Here is a 13,173-nt window from a genome sequence, read left to right on the forward strand (position 1 = left end):
ATCCAATTCACTATCATTGATATTTTTAATTTTGTTGTCTAGCTCGATTTATAACATTTGGCTAGTTGTAAATCGTTATCCCAACATTGTATTCCAAAAAAAAAAACCAGTTAGTTATTCAGTGGTTTTGAACTGAGCCCAGCCCAAATCCAATGATGTGGTTCTCGAAACTTTTTGGGTTGGTTTAACAAAAACCGGTTCAGATCTTTTCTTTTGATCCACCAATTGATTGGACTAAACCGACTTATAACAGTCGCTACACTCCTATAGAAAAGCTTGAAATTGAACACAGTCGATGAATTTTCCTCTCCGCCTGGAAGATTGTGGAGCTCCCAGTTGTTGTTAACAACGGTCTAGAGATTCGTGTCTCTTGAAATTCGATCTGAGTTTCACCTTCAAGGTTCGTCAATGATCCGTAGCAATTTGCTTCGTTCTAAACCCTAATTTGAGATCTCAATTATGTGATTTTTTCGTTTAGGTTTTAATCAGGAATGAAGCATTCAAAGGATCCGTTTGAAGCAGCGATTGAGGAAGAGCAAGAGGAATCGCCACCGGAATCACCCGTTGGCGGAGGAGGAGGAGGTGATGGTAGTGAAGACGGACGAATTGAAATCGACCAGACTCAAGATGAAGATGAGAGACCTGTGGATGTTCGCCGTCCGATGAAGAAAGCTAAAACCTCTGTTGTTGTTACTGAAGCTAAGAACAAAGATAAAGATGAAGATGATGAAGAAGAGGAAGAGAATATGGATGTTGAGCTTACTAAATATCCAACTAGTTCTGATCCTGCTAAAATGGCCAAAATGCAGTGAGTCTTTGTAGAATTTTGATTGTTCTTCATGTTTCTTTGATGATTGATTGTTTGTTGAATTCTTCAGAACCATATTATCGCAATTCACTGAGGATCAGATGAGTAGATATGAATCTTTTAGGAGATCTGCACTTCAAAGACCACAGATGAAGAAGGTATATATGTTATATGATTTGTGGTTATCAACATTCTTAATTTTGTTTCATTGCAAATATGAACCATTTAGCTTTTATGTTAATGCAGTTATTGATAGGTGTCACTGGTAGTCAGAAGATTGGTATGCCAATGATTATTGTTGCGTGTGGTATTGCAAAGATGTTCGTTGGTGAACTCGTTGAAACAGGTAAGCCAGTGCAAAAATTTCCAATGATTTTGTTTATGTGCCAACAAAGCTCATTTACTGAACCTCAATACATTATCTGTAGCTCGAGTTGTTATGGCGGAAAGGAAAGAATCAGGACCTATCAGACCTTGTCATATCAGGGAGTCTTATCGGAGACTAAAGCTCGAAGGAAAAGTGCCTAAAAGATCAGTTCCACGCCTTTTCCGCTAGTCAACAAGAGCCAAAAGAGAACTTATATCAGCCTAAGACTGGGGAATTTACCAATGCTGCTCAAGGATAAGGGTCTACGGCAGGTTTAAGCTGGCGAGATTTGCCTATCAATCTCATCATAAAGGAGAACTTCTTTGGCTTCCCTGGTGGATCATATTGTTCTTTGATGTTCTTAACTTTGTGTGACAACTTTTGTAGTAAATCAATCTTTGGATACAGACCCTGAAATGGCTATCAGTCTTACGGTTTGGTTTTTATTTGGTTTACGTTTCCAGTTTTCATTTTCAATACAAGATCAATCTTTGACTACAGACCACATGGCCTAAAAGTGGCAATCCGGTTTACTAGGTTGGATTCGGTTTCATTTCCGGTTTTATAGAATTCGAAATCAAATAAAATCATTTGTAATCCGGTTTATTTGGTTAAATTTGGCTATACCTAAAAATTGGTTTTAGTATTGATTCGTTTTTGGTCGAACATTACAAGAACTGGGTTTATAAGTTCAAATTCAAATTGTGTATTTCTTCGGCGTGATTGAAAACCGTCGCGATCAGAATTCGGTCTACTGTCAAAATTGGTACGGAGACGTTTTGAATCACACAAGTTCCGGCGAAAGAGGATCTAGTGGGCCTGATAATGGGCCGATCTCGAAACGAACTATTACGTGAAGAGAAGAAAACAAAGTGGGTTGCGAATTGAAAGTCTACAGAAAATAAAAGGACTGGATTGGAAAAATAAAAAGAATAAAAGAAGTTTTGACACAATAACGCACCCACTATCTTTCTCCTTCCCTTCCGCCTTCCTTCTTCTTCTTCTTCTTCTTCATCCTCCTCACTGTTTAACGCAGAGCGCCTCCGTTTCTTCTCTTCTCCTCCTCTCTCTTTTCTCTCTACACAAATATTTTTCCCTTCTTTTTTCATTCTCTTTATTCAATATAATCCTTTTGATTCGCTGGTGATCGGTACGAGAAACTTAGAATCACACGAGGAAGCTGTGTTTCGTTTATCCTCGTTTAATCGGAATCGAAATTTGTTCTGGAGAAGAAATTTAACGAATCATAGATTCCTGATACAAAAAAAAAACTATCACAGATCGGAATCGGAAACGTAACCATTACATAATTCGAATCTGGTTTTCACTTGGGTATAATGATGAGGTTTCTCTTCTTCTTCTTCTCCGTTCTTCTTCTCTCTGTGTTTTTTCCATCTTCTCTGAGTTTTTCTATTTTCCACTGATTTGGTTTTCTGTTGTTTTCTGGATTTCTAATTAGTTTCTATGGATCTGAGTTTGATTGTAAAAAAACTTGAGATTGACTCTAATGTCAAAAACTTTTGATCTCCTCCAGATTTCGTCTTCTTTGGATTCACCAGTTTTTAACTAATCTCAATTTGATCCAATAACCAAATTGTTTTTCGCCTTTTGAACAAAAACAAAATAATCTCAGAGCTTCTCCGTCAAATTCTGATTTGGGTTATTTTCAATTAAAACTCAGAAGAATTTTGAGAAGATTAACTCTAAAATCTCGCATAAAACACAGACACATTTTTACAATTTTTCACAGTTCAATCTTCCTTTTCGTTTTCATGATTTTGATCTAATTATTTTTGTGTTTTTGATTAGGTATCAGAGAGTAAGCCCAGATTGTCTTCCTCTCACAAATGGAGGTAAGAAGCCTTACTTACGACCATCACCATCAAGAGCAACAAACGAAGACACCACCACCACCACCGTCATTACCACAACCTCAATCGCCGGAAGAGGATTTAACGGCGGATCATGCACAACCACCACCAACAACACCTCATCTCTAGACGGAGTCCCCAAAGGATTCCGATTCAGATCCACTCAACAGCAGCAACAACAACAAGATCCTAGTCCTAGCCGTCGCGGCGGTGATGTACTGTTACAGTGGGGACAACGAAAACGATCGAGAGCCTCTAGAGCTGAGATCCGATCCACCACCACCATCACAACCACCGCCGATGATTCTTCGTCTTCTTCAGGTCAAGGTAAGATACAATCAAACAAACCGCAAAGAAGATCGATGAATCCTTCTATGCCACCTCCACCACCAGCTCCGCCGATTTTCTCGGGCCGGAGTACAAACCCTAGAAACGGTTTCGTTATCGGCAAGGAATCTTTCTTCCCTTCCAGGTTTAGCCTCAAATCTTTCTTCATTCAATTAAATTTCCATATTTTGATATATTTACTTACCTTAAATGTTTTAGAATCGAGTTTGATTTGTCTTTTTTTACCTTTAATCGTTTAGATTTTGTTACTGTAAATTAATCCATATGATCGTGACTTCATTAGCTTCCATATATTTCTCTTTTTGTTCATCCATGTTATGTGATAAATAATGTGCCCTTGTTTTTATTTTTATATAAAGTAAAGCTATTTTTGATTTTCAAGGTTTGATATATTCAATTTAAATGATTTTCGTTTTCTGGTTTTTCATTTTTGAGATCTAAACAAACGTTTGGTTTCATCTTCTGTTAAAGCTTTAACGAAAGTTTGGTGATCCAAAATTCCTTTTTGGGAAATGACAGTAATACCCTTGGAAGCACTAAGAAGCAGAGAGTTGTGTCTCTTTTTCCTCAAGTGCTCAGTTTCTTAGGTTTTTCACTTGTTGTTTAGCTTTTGGGGTGAAAAATATATAAACGATTTTTCTCAATCTAATTTTTTTTTTTGGGTTAAATATAAGATCTCGTATTTTTCTTTGCCTTTCTTTGACCCAATCTTCAAATCTGGGCTACTTGTTTTGAAATCAATCGATTATAGATTTCTTCTTATTTTCTGTTTTGGTCCCTCTCTTTTAGTTTTATTGTGTGTGTGTGTCTGCGTTTTGATTCTGATTCTTAAATATGTAAATGGGTACAACTAGTTTCCTTTTCTAAATTTCTTCCTTATTTTTAACACAAGGAGAAAAAAAAATTCATTAAACTCTCTCAAAGTTTATAGAACTAACCTTTATTATACCAAAATTCAATCACCTGTGGATTTATTAAAGCTGTTCATCATCATCATCAATCATGCACAGGAATCTAGAAGATCGATCAGCAAACGGATCACCATCAAGGAACAACATAAACGGCCGTATGATATCCAGATCGGGTGGCTCAAAGCGATCTCCACCGTCACCAGACCAAATCGAGAAGAGATCAAGCGTTAGAGATCAGAGACAAAACGGGTTTGATCATCAACAACAACAACATCAAAGAGTGAACAGATCAGAATCAACGGCTCAGGGTCATCAAGAAGTGGAGATAAATGGAGAAAGAGAGAAAGCAACGCAAGAGTGGCCGAGGATCTACATTGCTTTGTCTAGGAAAGAGAAGGAAGAAGATTTCTTGGTTATGAAAGGAACTAAGCTTCCTCATAGACCCAGGAAACGAGCTAAGAACATTGATAAAGCCCTTCAGGTAAAATTCATTAAAAAAAAAGTATTTATTTTTATCTCACAAGAGTTAAAAACAAAAAAAAAATCATAAATGAAAATATGTTTTAATTAATGTATTATTGTACAGTTTTGTTTTCCAGGGATGTGGTTATCTGATTTGACCAAGAACCGTTATGAAGTTAGGGAGAAGAAAAATGTGAAGAAGGTAATTAACTTTACTTAACCCTTTTTTCAGTTCTTAGTTGTGTGATAATGACAAAAGAGATAAAAGACTCTTCTTAAAATAAGTAAGATTAGTATAATAGAAGAAGAACAAAAGATGGAATGTGTTTATAAATGAATCTATATATAATTAACATAATATTTTTATGTGAAAATATGTGGAAGAGAAGGTGGTGAGTTGTAGACAACATTGGGTGGACCTTAATATTATTTATAACATAAAAATAAAATGTATTGTAATGGAATTCAGAAAATGGACAAGACATGGGACCTACTATTCCACCTAATGTAGAGAATAATGTACTGTTATTGTTTAATATTGTATCAAATAAACCCAAGTGGTGGTGTCACTCTGCTTTTTTTAACAAAATTGTGAAAATCATTTGATCTTTTGTTTATTTATGTGATCAGTTTAATACACTATATTTATTCAGTCAAAACCTGCATTTTTAGTCTTGTTTTTTCAACTGAGTATTGATTAACAGGAATGGAAACTGATTATATATTGAATTGTAAATGCAGCAGCAGAAACGGAGAGGATTGAAAGGCATGGAGAATATGGACACCGACTCCGAGTAAATTTTTTGTTCCTTGTTTCATTTTCTTTTTGTATGGTTTACGATTTCTCTTTTGAGGAAAACAAATATGAAGATGCACGTGTGGCTTGCTTGTGAAGAGCGTGCGAAGTATGCCAACAGAGAACCAGCAGAGCGAGCTATCGATCGAGAAATTACTCTATTTTTATTTTAATATTTACTCTTATTTTTCCTTCTTTTGGTTTTTTTTTGGGGGGTTCCTAAATTCTTTTTCTTTTGTTTCGTGTACAAAAAAAAATGGTGGAGATCCCTTCTTCATAAATCATAATTCCCCTTTTATAATTATGAAGAAAATAAAAGTTCTCTGTCTCTTTGAAGACTCTTTATTGCTTAAAACCTAAATAAAATTCGATAAGCAAGAATAATAAAGTAATAATGAATCTTATAATCCTTAAAGAAGAATAATCAATTTAATGAAATATTTCTCTGATTACGTCTAAACGTTTTGACTTCGTTATGTTAGGCCGGACCGGTCCGGTCTGATTTGAACCGGAGAGGGTGGTTATGTGGATTTTAATGTCTTTGGCCTTTTGGTTGAATCAATTTTTGAAAAACCCTCGCTTATTCTACTAACCCTTTTCTTCCTAACCTATTTGAAATACAATTTTACCCTTCTCTTTTACTTTTTTTAATTTTTTATTTATTTTTTACTACCAAATAATTTATTAAAATCAACCAATCATACGCATTCTCTCTCTTATCTCATTAATCACTTAAATCTACAAAAAAAGGCTGGACAACTGAAACCAATAGGCACAACTATGTTGATGGACTTCTACGAAAACATATAATTACATACTGTTTTTTTTTTTCTTTTTGATTTTCAAGTTATAGTCAAAAAGACTTCAGTCATACGCATTGCTTATAATGGATACTATTAAATTTTTTTGTCGTATTTATACAAATTAATATGTTTTGTATTGGTACAACTAAGTACAACCCGCACAACTAAGATCTATTCACTTTGCTAGTTTTCAGAATATTATAAAATATGAAAATTTAAAACAAAACTAAGAAAACTTAAATAATGCATACACAATGGTAATGAAATTACATAATTAGTTTTTGACAAAAATCATATTTTCTAAATTAATGAAACTCTTATCACAAAATCTAACATTCATACACTAACAACCTTATACTTTCATGGTTACTTTGTATATTTTAACAAAACAAATTAAAAATTTTAAACACTTGTATTTAGATAAATATAAATACACCGATACAAAGTAATGGTATTTTGATGGGGGAATACCATATGTTCCACCCATAAAAATTAGTTTTGAGTTGATAACAACTAGATTTATTATATTCTCGATATTGTACAACTATGAGCAAAAATGTGCAACCGAGTACAACTGTACAACTATGGGCAATATATTTTTCAGATATTTATAGATATTTTTTAAATATTTGTAGATAATTTATAATAAAAATTAGCTTTATTTTTTTGTGATAAAAATGTTTAGTTTTTTTTTTGTCATCAAAAATACTTAATTTTATAGTTAAATAAACTATTTTTTTCCCTTTCAAACTTTTTTTTTTCTTTTCAAAACACTATTGTTTAATAAAATAAATACTAACATTCATAATTTTTTGTGTTTTGTTTTGGATCAAAATACGTTGATGTGTACATTCATATTTATTTTGGAGTTTTTTTTGACAAAAAATCTTAGATTCATACATAAACTAAGATACATAGTTTTACATGAGCGTACCAGTTGTACCTAAACGCTTAGATGTATTATTTTAAAACAAAAAGACAGCCGAACAATTGTATATAAACCCAAAAACCCAACATAATTATATCTAAAAATTTAGCCACAATTATACCTAAAACCAAAAACACAACACTACGTAATAACTTAAACAAGACGCCTTCTTCTTCTCTTTGTCATTCTCCTTCTCAATTTCTTTCTTCTCCTCCCCTTTTCTTCTAGTTTTTATCACAAACTATCTCTAAGGAACAAAATTCAAATTCATTCGAATCCCAATTGTAATCCTAAAAACTAAGTCATAATGGCTATTAGAAGAGGCTTTTAAGGAACAATTTCGATTTTAAATCGATAATTAATTCAAATTTGAATTGTAATCATAAAAATCCAAATTATAATCGAAATTTCATCCAAAATCCATCATTTTCAAACAAAATCAAAGAGAAAAAAGATCAAACTATCAAATCTAATAAAAAATAAAACCCTAATTAAACACAACACCATCAATCATCATATATAGAATAGAGATGGATTTTTGGATTGATAGAAACAAATGAAAAGGTAAAAAAGATGGATATTTGGATTGATAGAAAGAATGAAAAGGTAAAAAGGAGACGAAAGATTATATATGGAATAGAGAGAAAAGAGTAAAGAGAAGAAGAAGAAGAAACAAATCAAAAATTTTGTTTTTGTTGAATTGAGAGAAAAATAAATTGAAGATGAAAAAAAATTGATCTGAGAAATTAGATTTTTTTTTCTGTTGAGAAGAAAATATCTAAAATTGTTATGGATTTACATCTAACATAGAGATTGGGTTATAAATAAGTGAAAAACTCTAGTTTTACTTGTTTTTTACTATTATTCTGAATTGAAATAGATAAATAAACATATGTTTTTTATAAGGGGGCTAACTAGAGAATGTTTGAAGCTGAGGGGGTGGAGTAAGATTAAAATACTGGTTATGTTACGTTATAAATTAACTCATCGGCTTTAATTTAAACCATAATCTTGTAAGAAAGAATCAAAAATCTGAATAAACCAATGGAAATTTCAGGACGGCGAATGAGAAGATTCAGGATGAGATTCCGAAGAGATCACCTCACCGGCGGCGAGAACATTGAAAACGAAGCCTCGTGTTGCTATTGTGACCTCAAAATCTCGAATTTCAACGAACCCATCTTCCGTTTAGGACGACGATTCTCCGGAGTTTTGAAAGTCTGGTTCTCAATCGGACTAGGATTCGGCGTCGCTTCTCTGATCCTCGTCACCGTCTTCCTTCTCCTTCAGTTTCACTCTAACCCTTTATTCTCCAATCGTCTCACTTCCGCCGTATTTGGATTCTCTCCTTCCACGGTAAGCTCACTTAAACAAAAATCTCAGCTTGTGAAAATTCGAAATAAAGCTAATTACTTTGATTTTGCAGCGTGTATCATTATCAGGCATTGCCTATGTACTTGTCTCCACTGTCATTACAGTTTCAGTTCATGAACTTGGTCACGCTCTTGCTGCTGCTAGGTGAGTTCTTCAAAATTCATTCTTTTGTAAAGCTCTTGCCTTTTTCGTGTGAACCAAATTGGGTTCCTTTTGAAGCTTTACTCTTAGATTATGAAATTCTTAGGCTTCTTCTGATTGAGCGGCAGTGAAGGAATACAGATGGAATACATTGCCGTTTTCATTGCAGCTATCTTTCCGGGTGGTCTTGTAGCTTTTGATAATGATGTCTTGCAATCACTTCCAAGCTTTAATGCTCTTCGTATTTACTGTGCCGGTATTTGGCATAATGCAGTGGTTGGTTCCTCTCTTTCAAGTTTTTATGTTGGTCTTTGTATATAATGAGTTCTTGATTTGAGTTTCTTTATGCAGTTCTGTGCACTCTGTGTGTTCGCTTTGTTTCTCTTGCCTGTTATGTTGTCACCTTTCTACAAACACGGTGAAAGCCTCACGGTATGATTCTTGTGCCTTTTGAGTGTTATGTTAACATTAATAAGAATCTGTAAAACTTCACTAGTGTTTTGGTTCTTCTATAGGTTGTGGATGTGCCTTCTGTGTCGCCATTGTTTGGTTACTTGTCTCCTGGAGATGTTATTGTGTCGTTGGATGGCATACAAGTCCACAAACCTAGTGAATGGCTTGAATTGGCAGCAATTTTGGATAAGGAAAATAGTAAAACATCGAATGGTTCCTTGTACCTTGGAGGTTCAAGGAGATTTCATCACGGGAAGGGTTACTGTGTCCCTATCTCTCTGATTGAAGAAGGGTACAAAGGGAAAATGGTTGAGAACCAATTTGTTTGTCCCGGTGATCTCACTGCATTTCGAACAATGCCATGCTCAAATGCAGCCATAAGAGAGGTATCTGTTTGTTTGGATGCAAAGGATATCGTCAAGCTTCAAAAATGTGGTGATGGATGGGTGACAACATCAGACACCGATAACCAAAGTGACTGCGTATGTCCACAGGTGAATATTGCTTGAGAATACCCTTAAGACTGATGATATCATTGCATTTTCGAATTTTTATGATTTGATGTTTCAGGGTGACTTGTGCTTACAAGCAATGCAATCTCCAGGCGTATTGTGGACAGAGATCACTTATAAAAGAACCTCGTCACAGGATTGCTCTAGACTTGGTCTGGATTTCAATACCTCAAATTGTCTTGGCACGTTTGTTTTTGTCGGTGATCTGATTGCCATGTCACATTCAGTTCATTTAACCGCATATCAACCTCGTTGGCTATTTAACTTCTTTGGAAAGTCCTTCCCGAATATCCTAGAAAGAAGCTTGACTTGCACATTCCATGTCTCTCTTGCACTAGTTCTTCTGAACAGCTTACCCGTAAGTTCTACATCCAATCCCACACCAAATCTCATAAAAATATCTTGTCTGTATGATCTTAATAGCATTTGTTTCTGCTAGGTGTATTACCTTGATGGTGAATCCATTTTAGAGTCAAGTCTCCAGTCTTTTACTTGGTTAAGCCCAAGAAAGAAGAAGAAAGCTCTTCAAGTTTGCCTTGTTGGTGGGAGTCTCCTCTCTTTCCTCGCCTTCTTCAGAATCTTCCTCCTCGGTTTACCTCTGAGCCGCCGATGGTAAATGCCCCCGGTCTTGAATCTCAAATCTTTACAAGATGATGGTTCCAGAATTGTTCTTTGACTGAAGGAGGCTCATGTTGAGATTGTTCATGTTTGCTCTCACTGTAGATATTAGTTTTATAGAATCTAAAGTTAGTTCCATAGTTAGTTTGGGATCCACACCTTCGAATCTCACTTTGATCTTCCTACATACTATTTTGTTAACTGTTATGATGACATTGGGCCAAGTTTGTGAATTCTAGTAATATACTTATTGAGGCCCTTTTCTCAAATAGCAATTGGGCCAGCCCCAAACAGAATCGTATATGGTCTTTGATATTTTGTCTTTTCTTCATAGTAATCAAGAATGTTTAATGAGCACATCAAACATTTCGATGCAATTTTCTAATATAATAATCGAGTGTTGCCCTACTTTTATTTGATATTTGATTTCGATATCATTAGATCATATATTCTTTAGCAGATTAGATTTGATATGTTAAAGACTTAAAAGTTCAATTTAATGATGGTAAACAACCCACGGGTGATGATATTTTACTATCTTTTTTTTTCTCTATTGTACTTTTAAGCTTTCTATTAACATAGTTCTTGTAAACAAAGACTGTGATTAGAATAGTCCGAATTATGAAACACCAATCGCAACCTTAAAGGTGGACCAAAGGGGATCTAAAGAGCAATAGATAAGATTCTCAATCCACGGTCCATTTTTTTACGATTATTCTTTCTTCTTATTTGTCCTAACATTTCTTATTTTTCTCCTTCGTTAAAAAGCTATACAAAACTTATATATCTACAGATGTAAAAAAAGATAGTATTACAATAACCCCAAAAAGAATGATGTATTGATTGAAAACAAAGTTGAGTAAGATATTACGTTCGGTGCAATATATTAGGTCTCATGGTATGAATCCAACATACTATTATGTGCAATTGTGTTTAAGGCTTAATGTATGGTCATATGATTTGATGACATACAAAAAAAGATTATACTATTTGGTTAAATGCTAATTAAAAGATTAATAGATAAAAGTTACACATGTTTATATAATAAGGTGCTTTCACAGTAGATAGACCAAATTGATTGACAAGTAAAATAGTAAACAAAACACCAAAGTGATAAAAATATGAAAACGCGTGCATGTGGACCAAGGAGGAAACAAAGGTCGGCTATTCAATTTACGTTGGGCTTCCTTCTTAGCCCAAGTCATGTGGTATTCAAAACGCACCGTGTCATTCGTTAATTCGCATTCAATTGTTTGTGTTTTCTTTTCTTGTTTTTTATAGAGACTAAAATCTCTTTTGCACGTTATTAGAAACAAAACATATGGATGAAAGCAACCTTCGTTTTCATAATTTGTTTACTGTGGTCAAATAATAAAGCACACGTACACAAAATGAATATGATGAACCAAATTAACTTAAGAGTTAAGAGAAGACATGTGGGGATATGGTTCGGTCGCTTGGTTGCTTCCTCACCATGCCATGATTCGACCCATGATCAAGACATATATTACGCCTTACAAATGTTTTCTTCGTCTTTCTTCTTTTATATTGTTTCAAGTCTTTCTACTTTATATAGAAACCTAGAAAAACAGATTTTCTTATGCTTAGTTATTTCGTTAGGCAAAATGTGCAAGTCGTATACTATGAATTGTAAATTTGAAACTTTAATTAGCGAACCAAAAACTAATCTCGGTGAAGTTTTTAAAATAAGATATATGTTAGTAATTATAACAATAATGTCTTGGCTAAAATAAATTTATTTTTTGATATGTTCTTGTAAGAGATAATGAATTGAGAGTCAATTCTATTTTATGTACCTTCCATAAAATAACAAATCAATCGTTGAAAAAAATCTTGGACGGTTTCACCATGCAAGGTTTGGAATATATTAATTTCTTGTTATAAATTCAAAACACACGAAGCATCGTAACATACGTCAGAAGATTTACAACCGTGTCGGTGTAATTGGGTTAAAGCTAAGCGACAAAGAGCTAATAGATTCGGGAACTTTACTCATTTCGATTCTTGACAATTACACTGAGAAGACTTCTCTGTGACTCATAAAAAATTAATACTAAACAAGATTTGCTTTTACTTTTATTGTTCTCTTTTTCAACCTAAAAAGTCCGGTATCTTTTTTGAAACAAAGTTTTCTTTTGGATAATCAGAGTTACTGTTTTTCTACTACCTTAGATTATTGTACTATCCATTTTTCTACCTCGGAAACTAATACAATATAATCATTTTGACTCGTAAAATTTTACCCCGAGAGTTTTTACGATCTAAAATATTATTACATAATAAAACGGTTAAAGAAATTAAAAGCCATTATGTCAAATTTAAGTAGTTTGATCTTGTCAAAACAAATTTAGTGATGATCAATGCTGGAAAATATACTTTGTCAAAGAGTAACTTTCGTATACATTATTTCGATAGAACGATAACATGTAGAAAAGAATGTATTAAAAATCACGAACAAAAGTATGGATGGGGAAGGATACTCAAATATTATGGATGCAGGAAATCTGTACAATAAAGATTTCAGATGATTTTCAAAACGTCGACATCATTATTTGCCGACTTTAATTTGACAAAAAAAATCGAGCGATCAACGTTTTTCAGTTGCAAATTCTTTTAGTTTAAACTATTGTGGATAAGTCACTCTCGTTTGATATGTGAAATATTTCTATGAATTTAGGCAAGTGATCGATTCATTTTCAAAATCTCAAAAAAAGAAAAGAAGCTTACATTTTGCAGCGTAGGCATCTGTACAAGTTTCCA

General features: G+C 33.8%; 4 protein-coding genes across 13 annotated transcripts; 3 read left to right on the top strand and 1 right to left on the bottom strand.

Annotated features, from left to right (window-relative positions):
- The first annotated feature begins 239 nt into the window (after nucleotides 1-239).
- TAF11 (TBP-associated factor 11) lies at nucleotides 240-1,776 on the top strand. Its single transcript, NM_118147.5, has 5 exons — nucleotides 240-400; nucleotides 479-808; nucleotides 879-966; nucleotides 1,055-1,154; nucleotides 1,237-1,776. Exons 2-5 carry the CDS (start codon nucleotides 492-494, stop codon nucleotides 1,362-1,364), a joined length of 633 nt encoding a protein of 210 aa, NP_193761.1. The 5' UTR covers nucleotides 240-400; nucleotides 479-491; the 3' UTR covers nucleotides 1,365-1,776.
- An 82-nt stretch (nucleotides 1,777-1,858) lies between these two features.
- On the bottom strand, nucleotides 1,859-2,284 carry AT4G20290 (uncharacterized protein; the record flags this gene model as incomplete). The annotated part of the gene is made up of 1 exon (NM_118148.2): nucleotides 1,859-2,284. The coding sequence occupies one exon, from the start codon at nucleotides 2,282-2,284 to the stop codon at nucleotides 1,859-1,861; it is 426 nt and encodes a 141-aa protein (NP_193762.2).
- Nucleotides 2,011-5,939, top strand: AT4G20300 (Serine/Threonine-kinase, putative (DUF1639)). Of its 2 annotated transcripts, NM_118149.4 has the most exons (5): nucleotides 2,011-2,520; nucleotides 2,985-3,518; nucleotides 4,405-4,786; nucleotides 4,892-4,969; nucleotides 5,509-5,939. In NM_118149.4, the coding sequence occupies exons 1-5, from the start codon at nucleotides 2,513-2,515 to the stop codon at nucleotides 5,563-5,565; spliced, it is 1,059 nt and encodes a 352-aa protein (NP_567597.2). In that variant the 5' UTR covers nucleotides 2,011-2,512; the 3' UTR covers nucleotides 5,566-5,939. The 2 variants fall into 2 exon arrangements, with proteins under 2 accessions (NP_567597.2, NP_849413.1); NM_179082.3 differs by having other exon boundaries at nucleotides 2,161-2,520; nucleotides 4,892-5,553.
- A 2,316-nt stretch (nucleotides 5,940-8,255) lies between these two features.
- On the top strand, nucleotides 8,256-10,789 carry AT4G20310 (Peptidase M50 family protein). 9 transcript variants are annotated; one of them, NM_001160784.2, is made up of 7 exons: nucleotides 8,256-8,650; nucleotides 8,721-8,812; nucleotides 8,916-9,085; nucleotides 9,161-9,241; nucleotides 9,325-9,756; nucleotides 9,833-10,132; nucleotides 10,214-10,789. In NM_001160784.2, exons 3-7 carry the CDS (start codon nucleotides 8,951-8,953, stop codon nucleotides 10,388-10,390), a joined length of 1,125 nt encoding a protein of 374 aa, NP_001154256.1. In that variant the 5' UTR covers nucleotides 8,256-8,650; nucleotides 8,721-8,812; nucleotides 8,916-8,950; the 3' UTR covers nucleotides 10,391-10,789. The 9 variants fall into 9 exon arrangements, with proteins under 9 accessions (NP_001154256.1, NP_001328927.1, NP_001320007.1 ...); NM_001341413.1 differs by having other exon boundaries at nucleotides 8,938-9,085; NM_001341415.1 differs by having other exon boundaries at nucleotides 8,291-8,650; nucleotides 8,979-9,085; nucleotides 10,214-10,756.
- Nucleotides 10,790-13,173: the final 2,384 nt, after the last annotated feature.

Source organism: Arabidopsis thaliana, chromosome 4, assembly GCF_000001735.4.
Source record: "Arabidopsis thaliana chromosome 4, partial sequence".
Taxonomy (NCBI): Eukaryota; Viridiplantae; Streptophyta; class Magnoliopsida; order Brassicales; family Brassicaceae; genus Arabidopsis; species Arabidopsis thaliana.

Coding starts and splice junctions, on each gene's coding strand:
- TAF11 (NM_118147.5), top strand. CDS start 492: ATGAAGCATTCAAAGGATCCGTTTGAAGCAGCGATTGAGGAAGAGCAA. Junction 809..878: donor GCTAAAATGGCCAAAATGCA/GTGAGTCTTTGT, acceptor TGAATTCTTCAG/AACCATATTATCGCAATTCA. Junction 967..1,054: donor AAAGACCACAGATGAAGAAG/GTATATATGTTA, acceptor ATGTTAATGCAG/TTATTGATAGGTGTCACTGG.
- AT4G20300 (NM_118149.4), top strand. Junction 3,519..4,404: donor GAATCTTTCTTCCCTTCCAG/GTTTAGCCTCAA, acceptor AATCATGCACAG/GAATCTAGAAGATCGATCAG. Junction 4,970..5,508: donor AGAAGAAAAATGTGAAGAAG/GTAATTAACTTT, acceptor TTGTAAATGCAG/CAGCAGAAACGGAGAGGATT.
- AT4G20310 (NM_001341413.1), top strand. CDS start 8,339: ATGGAAATTTCAGGACGGCGAATGAGAAGATTCAGGATGAGATTCCGA. Junction 8,651..8,720: donor TTGGATTCTCTCCTTCCACG/GTAAGCTCACTT, acceptor TTGATTTTGCAG/CGTGTATCATTATCAGGCAT. Junction 9,757..9,832: donor GTGACTGCGTATGTCCACAG/GTGAATATTGCT, acceptor TTGATGTTTCAG/GGTGACTTGTGCTTACAAGC.